General features: G+C 38.2%; 1 protein-coding gene and 1 pseudogene across 1 annotated transcript; both read left to right on the plus strand.

Annotated features, from left to right (window-relative positions):
* The first annotated feature begins 2,372 nt into the window (after positions 1-2,372).
* Positions 2,373-3,335, plus strand: LOC128588867 (putative olfactory receptor 10D3). Its single transcript, XM_053595627.1, has one exon. The coding sequence runs from the start codon at positions 2,403-2,405 to the stop codon at positions 3,333-3,335; it is 933 nt and encodes a 310-aa protein (XP_053451602.1). The 5' UTR covers positions 2,373-2,402.
* Positions 3,336-9,954: 6,619 nt separating this feature from the next.
* LOC128589061 (putative olfactory receptor 10D4) lies at positions 9,955-10,887 on the plus strand (annotated as a pseudogene).
* The last annotated feature ends 4,074 nt before the right edge of the window (positions 10,888-14,961 follow it).

Consider the following 14,961-nt stretch of genomic DNA (forward strand, 5'->3'; position numbering starts at 1 on the left):
TTCACCCCTAAGTGCCAAGCACGGAGCAAAACCTTACCTATTCCTTATCTCACTTACAGAAAAGACTCTTATGATAATGCAGATTTTTTTTGTTTTGTTTTGTTTTTTGAGGCTGGGTCTCCCTCTGTTGTGCAGACAAGAGTGCAGTAGTGTGATCATAGCTTGTTCACTGCAGCCTTGAACTCCTGAGCTCAAGCTATCCTCCTGTGTCAGCCTCCCAGGTAGGAAGGATTACTGGTGCAGGCAACCAGGCCTAGCTAATTTTTAAAGTTTTTGTAGAGATTGGCAGGGTGCAGAGGGGTGTCTCGCAATGTTTCTCAGGCTGGTCTTGAACTCTCGGTCTCAAGAGGTTCTACTACCTCAGCCTCCCAAAGTGCTTCTGGGATCACAGATATGAACTTCGATTCCTAGCTCAGAAAATTTTATTATTATCCATTTTTCTTTTGAAGGAGATGAGGTTTATAAAAGGTGAAGTAAGTCTCTCTAAAGAGAGCAAATGGTAGAATGGATGTTTTGCAGGATTAGAAAACAATATAGAACTCTAGAGTGAGCCATGCAAAGGATGGTGGTTTATTTTATTCATCTTTATGTTTTTAGAAGGCAGCTAAAAAATGCAAGACTAAATTGATTGCTGTGTTCCAAACTCAATGTTTAAGTGGCATTTAGGGCTGCAAAAAGAAGTCTTTTTGTCTTTCTGTCCATGCCTTTGGTAGAAAACTCAGTGTAAACATTCTGGGCAGGACCAACTCTACACAGGGCTGGATATATAGATTGATTACAGCAGTGATCTGAAAAGTTCCTGTTTCCTTTATCTCTTCATCCTTGGCAGTAATTTCACTTATTGAGATTTTTATTCATGCCCTTTTTATCCTTGGAAAAATTGAAATAATGCAGGAAATGGTAACAAATGCAATATATAAAGTAGTATAAGTATATTTATCAAATTTTTCCTGTGAACAAATATTTATCACGGAAGAGAGAAATTAGTTATATCTAGTGGCAACATATGAAGGGCTGACATAAAACGGGTTGCAAATGGAGAGAAAGTGGGGCTTCAGAAAATAGAATTCAGCTTAGTTTTTAGTTTTATCTAGGATTCATACTTATGAATAAAGGTACATAATATGAATGCTATTAAACTTTGCCTTTGTGGCAGTGTAACCTGGTTCTTTGTACCCTCAATGAATCTCCAACAATTAAGAAAAATTGTATTTGTAAGATCTGTAGTGTAGAAAGGAAAACCTAGCTGAGGAGGGATAATTTCTGGTGGATTGCAGTAATTTCCAATGCCTATGCAATATCTTTTAGACTCAATCCAATTTCTGTATGTGCGTGAATGGGTTATAAATATGAATTATGTGAGCTAAAATAAAATTTAAGTCCCCCACAGCTGACTGAATGGACCCCCTCTTGACCAAGGGAATACCTTTAAAATGAGTTAATGGCCATGAGAAAGGAGATCAGTAATGCCTCATCATACCTCCCTCCTTTGTCCTTGGTAACTCTTTAACAGGCCTAATACTGTACAAGACAAACCTGTGAGTCCATAACAAATCACTTGAGTCTGGATATGTGTCTCAATGGCTTGTCACTAATTAACAGACGTCCTTAACTTAAAGCATTCTGAGCCTTTAGACAAGCTTCATTTCTTTAACCAATTACAAATCAGAGTCTTTAAACCCGCCTATAACCTATAAGCCCCGTTTTCAGATGTTCCCCCTTTTCAGGCCAAATGACTGTACACCTTCCATGTACTGATTTATGACTTTATACTGACATGTATGAAACCAAACTGCAGTCAAACCACTATGAGTCTACCTGCTAAAGGCTTCTTGGCCATGGCTCCTGGCCACGGTCCTCAGATTTGGCTCAAAATAAATCTCTTTATATTATTTCACAGAGTTTGGTTTCTTTTCCATTGTTGTTGTATTGAATATGACATCTAAAGAATTGAAAAAATATTGTGAAAAGTAAAAACAATTAGGTAAAGTGGAGATCTTTTCTGTTGGTTTTATATGGTCTGGCTGATACTAAAATGAAGTTGTCACCCGATGTCAAATTTTCCAGTGGAGAAGGTGGTTCTGAAACCTGTCAGTTTTTTTACTGGGAGAAACTACACAACATTGGTAATAAGAATTGATTACTGGAAGAGTTTTGCCAAGTATAAAGATAAATTATTCTGCTATCTCAATTAACATATGGAGAAACCGAGACTAAATAAGACACATTACTTAGTGTCAAGGCCAGATATATTATTGATGTCCCTTTCCTCTTTTGGACTTCTCTTGCTTGCAGCCCCCGTCTTAGAAATCACTTTGTTCAGAAGGTTAATTTTGTCAGTTACTTGTGGCCTCACCTAGCGATTCTTACTTTGCTTTTCCAGGACTCCCCCAAGTGTCAACATGAGGAACTGCACCTCCGTGGCACAGTTCATCCTGCTGGGCATTCCTAACACTGCAGGGCTGGAGAACATGCTCTTGGTCTTCTTTCTGGCCTTCTACCTCTTCACCTTGCTGGGGAACCTGCTCATCTTCCTCACTATTCTGGCTTCTTCCAACCTCCACACCCCCATGTATTTCTTTCTGGGAAACCTGTCTGTGTTTGATATATTTTTCCCTTCCGTTAGTTCTCCCAAAATGATGCTCTACCTAATGGGGCAAAGCCGAACCATCTCCTACCAGGGCTGTGCCTGCCAGGTCTTCTTCTACCACGCCCTCGGGGGCACTGAGTGTCTCCTCTACACTGTGATGGCGTACGACCGCTTTGTGGCTATCTGTCACCCTTTGCGATACACTGTCACTGTGAACCACAGGGTGTGTACCGGCCTGACAGTGGGCGCTTGGCTGGGAGGCTGTGTACATGGAAGTATCCTCACCTTTCTCACCTTTACATTACCCTACTGTGCCTCCAATGAAGTGGCTAATTTTTTCTGTGACATACCAGTGGTGCTGCCCCTGGCCTGTGCAGACACCTCTCTAGCACAGACGGTGAGTTTTACTCATGTGGATGTTGTGACTCTTGTATGTTTCTTTCTTATCCTCACTTCCTATAGTCGTATCCTTTTTTCCATACTGAAAATCAGCTCTTCGGAAGGCAGGAACCGGGCCTTTTCAACTTGCAGTGCTCACTTGCTGTCAATCCTCTTGTTTTATGGGCCTGTGATGCTCATCTACCTCCGGCCTGCTTCCAGCCCTTGGCTAGATTCTGTTATTCAGGTCTTAAATAATATTGTCACGCCTTCTCTTAATCCTTTGATTTATACCTTGAGAAACAAGGATGTGAAATTGGCCCTAAGGAAGATGTTAACTCAAATGGTGCACGCTTCTGGGGTATAGGATCAATTCCTCTCTGAAATTCTTTGGGGAGTTGCTACACATGCACTAGTTTTACATCAGGTTTGTTTCCAAATAGCAAGGTGGGCAAAGTGATTATCAGGCAGCTCCTGGGAGTCCTACCAGTCATGTGGCATGAAATGGGTAGACTGAGCCAATGCAACTTTCTGCATCACCCAAGTCTGTACTTGGTGGAATTCTGTTTAGATCACAATGCAGCAAGTTTTTAGAGGCCCTGGACTACATCCTCCCTTTCTCCTTTCCTTTCCCTTCTTCCTTCCTTTCATCTTCCAGTCCTCCCTCCCTCCCTCCCTTCCATCTTCCCATCATTTAATCATTTAAAAATTTACATCTGCCCTTTTTCTACTGCAGTGTTACACTGTCAACTCACCGTTAATGTACTGACTCACATGAACACGTGGTCAACTCTTCACAAATCCCTCATTTATGCTAATTGCCTTTTATCCTGATTGGCATAAAATGTGATTCATTCCTTATGTGTGAATCTGTGGATTCCCTCCTATTTATTGATGTTTGAAGAGATCAATAAAAAACCCGCTTCTATTTTGCAGCTAAGTCCAGAAATAATTGAGATTAAAAAATAAAGGTGTCAGACTACATCACAACTTAATTACTGATGACTAAGTTATATAATTACTAAATTAAAGAATGTGGTTTGGGTATGTGGCTAACTATACTTCTTAATCTTTTCCTCAGTGAATGCAGTGAATTCAGTTTCCCTGTTGGGGTGATATATTCTTCTAAGGCTGTATCTGACTTATTCGTTTCTAAACCACATGATTAGCATGATAGCTCCACTGTTACCAAGTAAGCTAGGCTTTCGGCCACCCCTGAGTTGCAGCATGAGAAAATAAGAGTAGGGAAGACCTCACATATCAGCACAGTGATAACTACTATTTCAAAGTGAACTGTTTTTATTTCTAATAAATTTTTGTATGGTTTCAGGCTAGATATTAGATATATCCAACTCTGGGCACTGTATATATGAAATGTTTTTCTTTTTTATTAAATCATAGCTGTGTACATTAATGCAGTCATGGGGTACAATATGCTGGTTTTATATACAATTTGAAATATTTTCATCAAACTGGTTAACATAGCCTTCATGGCATTTTCTTAGTTATTGTGTTAAGACATTTATATTCTACATTTAGTAAGTTTCACATGTACCCTTATAAGCTGCACTGTAGGTGTGATCCCACCAATCACCCTCCCTCCACCATGCTCTCCCCTCCCCTCCCCTCCCTTTCCCCTTTCCCCATATTCTTGGGTAATAATTGGGTTATAGCTTTCATATGAAAGCTATAAATTAGTTTCATAGTAGGGCTGAGTACACTAGATACTTTTCCTTCCATTCTAGAAATGTTATATTAGGCTGACCCAATAGATCAAGGAAAGAACACTCTCTGCAATAGTTACATATTAAAAAAAAATATGTAAGTGGTGAGATTAGATGTCTTCAGAAGACATTCTACAGCATAGCTTGGTTTTATGAGGTTTATCACTGATATCAGAAAGAAGATATTGTGATAATTTTATCAGTCTCAAAAAAAAAGAATTTACAATCTTTGGTAACAGACAAAAAAAAAGGATCAATGCAAATACTTGTATGAGAAAGTTCATAGGAGCATCATTCATCATATTATAAAGCTGGGAACATCTCCAATGTCCATTATCTGGTGAAAGGATAAACAAAATGTGGTATTGTCATACAATGAAATATCCAGCAATAAAAAAGAACAAACCATTTTCCACACGTAATAGCACAGATGAAACTCAAATTATGCTTATTGAAAGAAACCAGGTTCAAAAGGCAGTGTATTTTATCATTTCATTTATATGAAATACCTAAAAAAGACGAATTGATAGAGACAATAAGCAAATTAGTGCTTTTCTAAAGGTAGGAGGAGGAATGAGAAGTAATTAAAAATGGCCTCCAAGAAACTTTGGAGGTCATAGAAATGTTCTGAATTTTGGCAATGTTTATAAATTTACTAAAAATCATTAACACTTGACACTTGTGTCATTAACAAATGACACTTAATCATTTGACACTTAGAACAAGTGAATTTTATGACCTATAAGTTATACCTTGATAAAGCTGTTAAAAAAACAAAAAGAAAGTGGATTTTAAACATGTGAGTGGTGCATCTCTAATGCCCACGGGAGAATAAATATCAACTGATGGGAATATTTTGGCCAATTAACAGGCTTACTGATACAGTGAAGAAAAGTGTGTCAACTATGGTCACAGGAAAACACCTAGTTATAATCACCAGTTCAGTATGCCTTAACTTTACACTTACTTAGCAGCCTCTTAGGAGAGTATTCTGTTTTGAATGTACAACTCCATACTATTTGGAGTAAGCTAACACGTTTTCCTGTTTGTTATATGCTAATATACTAACGTGTTCTAGTGAATATGGTCTTTTATTTCTCTTTATAAAATTTATGTATTGATATCAAATATATATAAATAATATATTCATAAATGTCGATGCAAATCATATGTATTTTGAGAGTGAATGTCTCAAGGAACTGATTAATCTGGGTGGCTGACAACTATGGAATTTCTAGGGTTGATGTGTGTTCCATGTAAATGAATGAATGATTTGCAAAGTTTAGAGAGGATTGATTAAAGATTGATATGCTTTGAATCTGGCATGTTACTTGCTCGCTACTTCAGTGATGCTTAAGATTTTACTGAAAGGAACAGTTCTGGGAAGTTGAAATGAGTGGTGTGTATTTGGAAGCTCATGTTTGCTTTAATTTCTTCCTAATTTCTGTGTGTATCTTGTGTGTTTTAATGAGTTATAGGAAAAGTAATTATGAGATATACAAACTGCTTGACGAATTAATTCTTGGAATTACTTAGATGCAGTGTAAAATACTCAATTGATGATAAGGGTGGTTGAAAAGGAGAAGATTGGGACACATCGCTAATTATAAATTATTTCAGCACTGGGGTGATTGTTCACTAATTTAATACCGTTTGTCATAGTGATTTAGAAGGAAGAAATTGAGATGACAAGCTGAAACTGGATAATCAAAGTCAAAGTCATGTATTGTTCCCCAAATACACTAAGCTATTTGATATATGACACAATCCCAAATAATTCATTTTCGACTAGATGATGATTTTGAAATCTGCAAAATGTTTCTAAGTTTACACTCATAATCTTTTAGGGGCCTACAGGCACCAGAATAAATTTAGAATCTTAGCTTGTGGTCCAAGAAATAGAAACATCCACATAATGGAAAATTATTAGCTGCTATAAAGGAAAAAAATACTAGTACATGCAACAACAGAAATTAATTTCGAAAAAATTACAGTCTGTGAGAGAACCCAGATCAAAATTAACACATATTTTATTATTCCACTTAAAAGAAATGTTCAAAAAAGGCAATATGTACAGAAAGTAGGTTCATGGTGGCCTAAAGCTGGGAGTGGGAATGGGAATGATTATAAATGGATATAAAGTTTCTTTTTAGTGTGAAGAAAATGTTCTAAAATTAGATTATGATGATATCTTTAAATTCTGTAAATATATATTCTTTTTACATATATATTCACTGAATTGTACACACTTAAAATGAGTACTATTTATGGCATGTACAGTATATCTCACCAAAGCTATTTAAGTATATAGACATCATTGCTAGTTTTAAAAAATTTAACTTTCGTATTGATTTGATCTAATACAAAGCTAGAGAACAAAAAAATGGGCGGGAATGTCTAACTACGCAAGATATTTATTTTCATAATTGCTACTTAAAGTATTTATTCTATTGGACCTAAGTTTTAAATGCAAATCAAAGTTCAAATTCAAGCTCTATGATTGGCTTTAGCAGTAAACTTTGGCAAATGTTTGAACTATTTGAGCCCCACTTTTGTCTTTAAAAGACAATAACATTAGCCCGGCGTTGTGGCGGGTGCCTGTAGTCCCAGCTACTCGGGAGGCTGAGGCAGGAGAATCGCTTAAGCCCAGGAGTTGGAGGTTGCTGTGAGCTGTGTATGAGGCCACGGCACTCTACCGAGGGCCATAAAGTGAAACTCTGTCTCTAACAAAAAAAAAAAAAGACAGACAATAACATTTAACTCATAACATTGATGCTATAATGAAATAAAGGGACTTTTCACAGTCTAGTTTGAAATAAAGAGAAAGAGAGAGAGCTATGCCCAGTAATCAGGAATTACTATTTCAAATCCTTGGAGCTAGGAGTCTCTTCTGTATTCCTTCTATCATGAAGAAGGGCCATGAATCTAAGAATGCTATTAAAATTACTTATACCTCAGGGTAGTGATAATTTCCATGCCTTCTACCTTTTCTCAAAGGGAGTTATCATTTTTTTTTTTTTTTTTTTTTTTGTAGAGACAGAGTCTCACTTTATGGCCCTCGGTAGAGTGCTGTGGCCTCACACAGCTCACAGCAACCTCCAACTCCTGGGCTTAAGCGATTCTCCTGCCTCAGCCTCCCACATAGCTGGGACTACAGGCGCCTGCCACAACGCCCGGCTGTTTTTTGGTTGCAGTTTGGCCGGGGCCGGGTTTGAACCCATCACCCTCGGTATATGGGGCCGGCGCCTTACCGACTGAGCCACAGGCGCCGCCCGGGAGTTATCATTTTTGATAAGCCCATGTGCTTGTATCATTGGACAGCCAGTAAAATGATGTGCTCACAGACCTACTTAATCCATCCCTGTCCATCCTGTCCATTCTTTACACAGTAGTCAGCAGATTGAATTCTTAACGTACATGTGAAGCAAATTTCAGTAATTAATAAATGCTAAAACTTCAGCAGCAGTCTAAAAGGAATATAAAAAGAGGAGTTTTCAGAAAATGAATAAGATATGAATGTAATCAGTTCTGGAAATGCTAATGGGGATTAAAGACCTAATGGTAGGGGGAAAAAACCCCAAAAACCTAATGGTAGGGAAAAAGAATTGCAGGTGTGTTTTGTTCTGTTTTAACCAATCAGATGGGACTGCAGCCTCTTTTGTTTAAGTGGGTACTTTCCTCATCACCAGCTCTTTCTTCAAGCCCGGATCCTCCAAGTACAGGATCCCTGGGCAATCTCATTTATATCTGAGCCCAGCGGATGTTTCTCTAATCAGGCCCAGGTGAGGTTTGAACCTGCTACCTCTGGTGTGCAGGGCCAATGTGATATCCATTGTGCTATAGCACCCAGTGGTTCTCTACTATAGGAAAAGTATATCCAAGAGTTCTTGTTAATCAAAGAGCTTTAAACACTGAATCTAGCTAAACACCACTGTATAATTATATTTTGGTCTAAGAAGTAATGAGGTAGAGGCAGTGGGGAAAAACAAGGAAGGAGGGAAGGGAAGAATGTCTCCAGTCTGATTGCTCCCTGGTGCCCCGTAAGGAAGAGGATTCCAGAGGGAGCTAAACACATGTATCTCTGTCCAGGGGCTGACTGCCACTCCTTCACTCAGGGGCCAGAGACACTGCTGGATCTAGAATTTCAGGCTGGAGTGGCTAAAGCTGAGAAAAAGGAATGTTCAGCTTTTCTGGCCCCAGAGCTACTGATGTTCCATAGCCTTTAAAGGCAGAGGTCATAGGCGTGGTGGATGTGGGGCTTGGTTTTCAGCCCAACTCTGCCATATCTCCCTTCAGTCTGCAAGTGACTTTTCTCTCTAAAGTGCTTTGCTCTCCTCACCTTCCAATGGGTTACATGCACTAGCGGAAGATAGGAAGAATGTGGGGATAGGCTGTATCTGAGTTTGGGCTAATTCTGACTTAGTTGACTCTGTGGTATTTTCTTAAGATATTCCCTGATGAATGAAGCTTATCATAAAAACCTTAATGGTGATTGCATATGGGCAGTCACGCTGCAGGCAAAATTGCTAATGGATTCTAAAGTCTATATTAAAAGACGATGTCGGTTTTAATATTGGTAATTATCTTTCTTTTTCCTACATCAAATATCTCCTTTTCCATTTTGTTTAATTTTGTGCCTACTAGAAAATTCCCACTTTTTAGTTGTTCCAGCTGAAGGAGGAAGTAGCTTTGTGAATCAGTCACATGGGTAGATAATTCTAGAACAGCTCCAAGTCAACCTATAGAAATAATGGGGAATGAAGTCTTCTTAAAACCGGCACAGTCGTAGCTGTAATAATTTATTTTTAACAAAGATGGATAGGAGTGTATACCAGGTACTTTGGAAAGCATTAATCTTCACAAGGGTCCTAAGATAGTCTCATACTGTTTACAAAGGTTCAGAAGAGATTTGGAATTTTTTTTAATTACCTAAAGCCACAGAGTAGGCAGCAGATTTAGCATGTAAACTCAGGTATTTTCAATCTTAAAGTTTATTCTATGCCTTTTCTTCTCTACCTCCTCTAGTGTCATCTCTTCATTTTACTTTTGAGGGAAAAGATGAAAAATAGATGACTTGCCCATATGAATGTCACACAATAGTAACAGAATTGGACTGACTCCTGTTTATAAGTTCTTTACTGTGTTTAGTAACTATGAGTTTCCAGCAGGTTCTATGAAGATATTAGATTTTTTTTGGTGGGTGGGGGGGACTCATCTCAGTGAAGCCAGGCTGTGATCTTCTATGACTAACCAGACACGGAGATGGGGAATCGCACTCCAGTCACTGAGTTCCTCCTGATGGGAATCCCTCAGACAAAAGAGCTGGAAAATATGATCTTTGTCTTATTTCTGGCCTTATACCTGCTCACTCTGATGGTGAATCTGCTCCTTCTTCTGGCCATCCTCACCTCCTCAAACCTTCACACGCCCATGTATTTCTTCTTGGGAAAATTGTCAGTGTTTGACATATTTTTTCCTTCAATGAGCTCCCCCAAAATGATGCTTTACCTAACGGGATGAAGCAGGACCATCTCTTACTGGGGCTGTGCCTCCCAGATCTTCTTCTACCACTTCTTGGGTTGCACGGAGTGTTTCCGGTACACCGTGATGGCCTACGACCACTTTGCAGCCATCTGCCACCCTTTGCGATATACTGTCATCATGAGCCATCAGATGTGTGTCATCATGACTCTGGGCACTTGGATGGGGAGCTGTCTGCACGCGTGTGTTCTCGCATTCCTTGTCTTTAGGTTACCCTACTCTGGCCCCAGTGAGGTGGATAATTTTTTCTGTGATATTCCAGTGGTGTTGCCCTGGGCCTGTGCGGACACCTCCCAAGTATAGACAGTGAGTTTTGTCAATGTAGGTGTTGTGGCACTCATGTGTTTTCTCCTTATCCTTGTTTCTTATACTCGCATTATTATCTCTATATTGAAAATCAGCTCCCCAGAGGGCAGGCGCCAAGCCTTCTCCACCTGCAGCGCCCATCTGACGTCCATCTTGCTATTTTATGGACCAGTGGTCCTCATTTATCTCTGACCTGCCCCCAGTCCTTGGCTGGATTCTGTGGTTCAGGTGTTGAACAATATTGTCACCCCTTCCCTGAATCCTTTGTTCAACAGCTTGAGAAACAAAGAGGTAAAGTCGGTGCCAAGAAAAGCACTGATTCAAGGAGTGCGTGATGGTGGAGAGTAAGCTTATGTCAAGACCTGTCTTTGCAACTTTGTCTTGTATTTACCTGTGGGCAATTAGTCTCTTATATTTGCTGTGATTACTAAGTGAGGTCTAGGGTACATAGGTGAGAACGAATAGATTCTGTTATGATTTATGTCTATATATTTATATAACTTTATTTAACAAACTCCTTTAGAATGCTTATTCTGTGACAGACACAATTTTTGGCACTTTATAATATTGACATATGTAATTATCATATGAAACATACAAAGTCGATAATATTATTAATCCAATTTACTGAGGAAGAAATTAAGGTACTGAGAGGCTAAGACATGTCTACAGTGTCACAGAGTTAAAAAGTTGCTGAGCTAGGATGTGACTCCAAGGGTCTTAATTTGGGGAAATGCTTCCTGATTGTCAAGATGGCAACATAAACACTTGGAAGTACTTCTTTTCAATTTATACAGCATGTTTTCCAATGTACAAAAAAAAAAAAATCTGTAGTTGATGACATTTGCTCCATTTTTATAATTTTTAGTCTATATTTTGATGGATGACCTTATTTGAGTCTGATATCAAGGAATTCTCTTATATTTTAGAAAAAAGATATCTATATCTATCAAGATAAATTAGCAATAGTCTCTATTCTCAAGTATATTCTTTCTTTATGACAATGATTTCTATAAGAAGAATGACAGGTTTCCATTTGTTCAGTTAAGGACCGAATTGGAATTCCAGAATTGGTGGATTTCCAAAGATCATAATTTTTTCTCATGTAAATACCTTTGAAGAAAACCAGGAAACTGCAAAAAAGTAAAGTGAATAGAAACTACTTACTAATCTCATAACTAAAAGAGAACCGCTATTAAAATTTTGGTAATTTGTTCTTCCTCTTTCATTAGAGTGGAACTAGGATTTCCTGCTTCTTATTTAGAATCATTTCATCTCTATATTATCTGTATCTATGGTTATAGGCATATCTATATATGTACATATGAGATGTAGATAGTTGACATCATATTTTGAATACGAGGTCTCCCAAATGTCTCCCATAAACTTGCCTTACCCAGGGAAAATGGGAAATTGTAGCTAAATGTCATTTTATTTACAAAATAGTCACAACAAAATTTATAAAGACGTAACCAACATGTAAAGAATATTTTTTTGGTTGGCCATTTGTTTGTCTCTTTGGATAATAAATCTATTCAAGTTCTTTGTTTTTTAATTAGTATGTTGTCTTCTTGTTGCGTTGCAAGAATTCTTTATACATTCTCAGATACTAGACACTTAGTAAATAAATGATTTGCAAATATTTTCTCTCATGTTGTGAGCTATCTTTTTACATTCTTTTTTTTCTTTGACATAGTCATTATTTATTTATTTTTATTAAATCATAGCTGTGTATATTAATGCAATCATGGGGTACATTGTGCTGGTTTTATATGCGATCTGAAATATTTTCATCAAACTGGTTATATTTTCATCAAACTGCCTTCACGGCACCCTCTTAGTTATTATGTTAAGACATTTATATTCTACATTTAGTAAATTTCACATGTACCCTTGTAAGATGCACCGAGGTCCCACCAATTACTCTCCTCCACTCATCCTGTCCCCTCCTCCTCCCTCCCCCTTTCCCCATATTCTTGGGCTATAATTGGGTTATAGCTTTCATATGAAAGCTCAATAATGCTTTTTATGCACAAAAGTTATTTCCATAGTGTCCAATTTGTCTATATTTTCTTTTGTTGCTGGTGCTTTTGCTGTCATAGGTAAGAAAACACTTCATAATTCAGGCCATTTTCTCCTACTTTTACCAAGAGCTAATATAATCTATTCTAGTTTCTACATAGTAGGCATAGGTTTGTGGGTGCTGAGTTCCAGCTATCCCTGCCCTCAATGCTCCCTTACCACTCTGAAAACTCTGACTAAATGGAACGTGTTCAAAGCCTTCAGTAGAACAATCTCCTGTCTTTTTGTCTGTTTTCATGCACAATCATTCATTCGTACATAGTCAAACTCCAGCTACTAAATGAGCTGTTACATAATTTATGCCTCTATATCTTCCCATAAGTATACTCCACTTCCTTGTCTAGGCTCCCATCAATAGTTAAGGCAAGACAATCAAATGAAAGATTGGAAACTAGAGGTTGTGGCTGCAAATTCTACCCTCATCACTCTCAGTCTTAGTTTCATCATCTGTAAAATGGGTGTGATAATCCAGAGACTTCCGGTTGTTGTAAGAATTAAATGAGATAATTGGCACCAGGTATCAAGCCCATTCTAGACTCTCAAAAAAGAGACAACTTTCTATCATTCCCATTCTTATCCACACAGCTCAGTTATCTTCTTTCTATTCTGGGAATATCTCCCTAATCCAGCCTAACTGCAGTGGTTTCCTCTTGTTTTATGTCACTATGTCTAGAGCATAATTACAGTTGAACTTAAAATAAGAAATTGGTTGATATAACCCTCCCTAGTTGACATTCACATAAACACTATGCTGTGAGCTACTTCATACAGAGACTTACTTTATTAACCCCATATCTGAGGCATCGAAGTTGCTAAGTACATGTTAAATCAAGTGGAATTAATTGTATGTGTACATAGTCACCTAAATTTACTTTGATTTTTTATTTCACATTTTTAAGGTCCAATAATGACTATCCATGTTATCCTTAAGGTACAAAGTTACACATATATATATATATTTTTTTTTTAAATTAGCAGACCAAGATCTCAGACCTTGATACATGTGGGAGTAACTAAAACCTTCTCTAGCTATATTCTCCCAATTCCAAAATCGTAATTCCAGCGCTAGAACTCATTGGTTGCCACTTACGCACTAAGCTCCATGTGCTACTGAGGTTGTGCTGAGTAGCTTTTCCTGTTCCTTGACTCTAGCTGAGATATCCTGAGTGCTGGTGGGTCTACATATTAAAGGAACTGGCTCCATGCCAGGGTTCTACCTTGTTTTGGGAGAGGAGTAGAAGGTAATCACCTGATATCCTGCAGGAAGAGAAAAGTAGGGCAATGATTTCTATTTCTAGTACTATTGATTTTGAGATCCTGATCTTGAGATTTCATAAAGGTGAAATGCCCAATATTGGACAGCAGTTGGCACTATTGGGGCACTGACAATTTGACTAATCTCCACAGTGACTAGCTGGCAGCAATAAAGATCCTGGAAATGAACTGTTAGGATAAAGTTGGTTAAAATCATAACAGAGGAAAGGACCTGATGTTTTCTGTCTCTTCAAATCTTCCCCCACTCTTTTTGAAAATTGAAATCTGTATCCCTGCCACTGGGAGCGGTTGTGAGTGGCAAGGGAGTGTTTTCTGTTCTTTGCGCTACAGAAGCAGCACCTGCTTCTTTTTTTGCTGGTGCTTTTGTTGTTTCTACCTGGTTGGCAGAAGTGTGAGTGGGGGGGGTCTTCCAGGTGGGCAGGTTATTCAGGACTTTATCCTCTGCAGAGATGGGAAGACTAGAATCATTCACTGTAGCTGAAGAACAATAGTGCCTCCCCTATAAAAGCTATGTGTTCTGTTCAGAAAAACAAAAATCGTATTTTGAGACCAATAGCCTTACATTTTTCCTCTTTTGCCATCAAAGTAATAAATTTGCCTTTTCTTCTCAAAACCCACTTGTTCTTTTTCTGATGCAGCCTTAGGAACAAAGGCTGAGATTTCAGTAACAAAACGATTATAAAACTGTGTGAGAGAGGTCTGCGATGGTCACGATTTCTGATGACACCACCATGTGCTAAACTCTTTTTTTTTGCAGTTTTTGGCTGGGGCTAGGTTTGAACCCACCACCTCCGGTATATGGGGTCAGCATCCTACTCTTTTGAGCCACAGAGGCCACCCTGTGCTAAACTCTTTTTAAAGAAACAGCTTCAAATAGATGGTCAATTATTACTATCAGTTTTTATTTATTTTTTATTAAATCATAGCTGTGTACATTAATGCGATCATGGGGCACCATACACTGGTTTTATAGACTATTTGACATATTTTCCATCACACTGGTTAACATAGCCTTCCTGGCATTTTCTTAGTTATTGTGTTAAGACATTTACATTCTACATTTAC

This window comes from Nycticebus coucang, chromosome 6 (assembly GCF_027406575.1).
Source record: "Nycticebus coucang isolate mNycCou1 chromosome 6, mNycCou1.pri, whole genome shotgun sequence".
Taxonomy (NCBI): domain Eukaryota; kingdom Metazoa; phylum Chordata; class Mammalia; order Primates; family Lorisidae; genus Nycticebus; species Nycticebus coucang.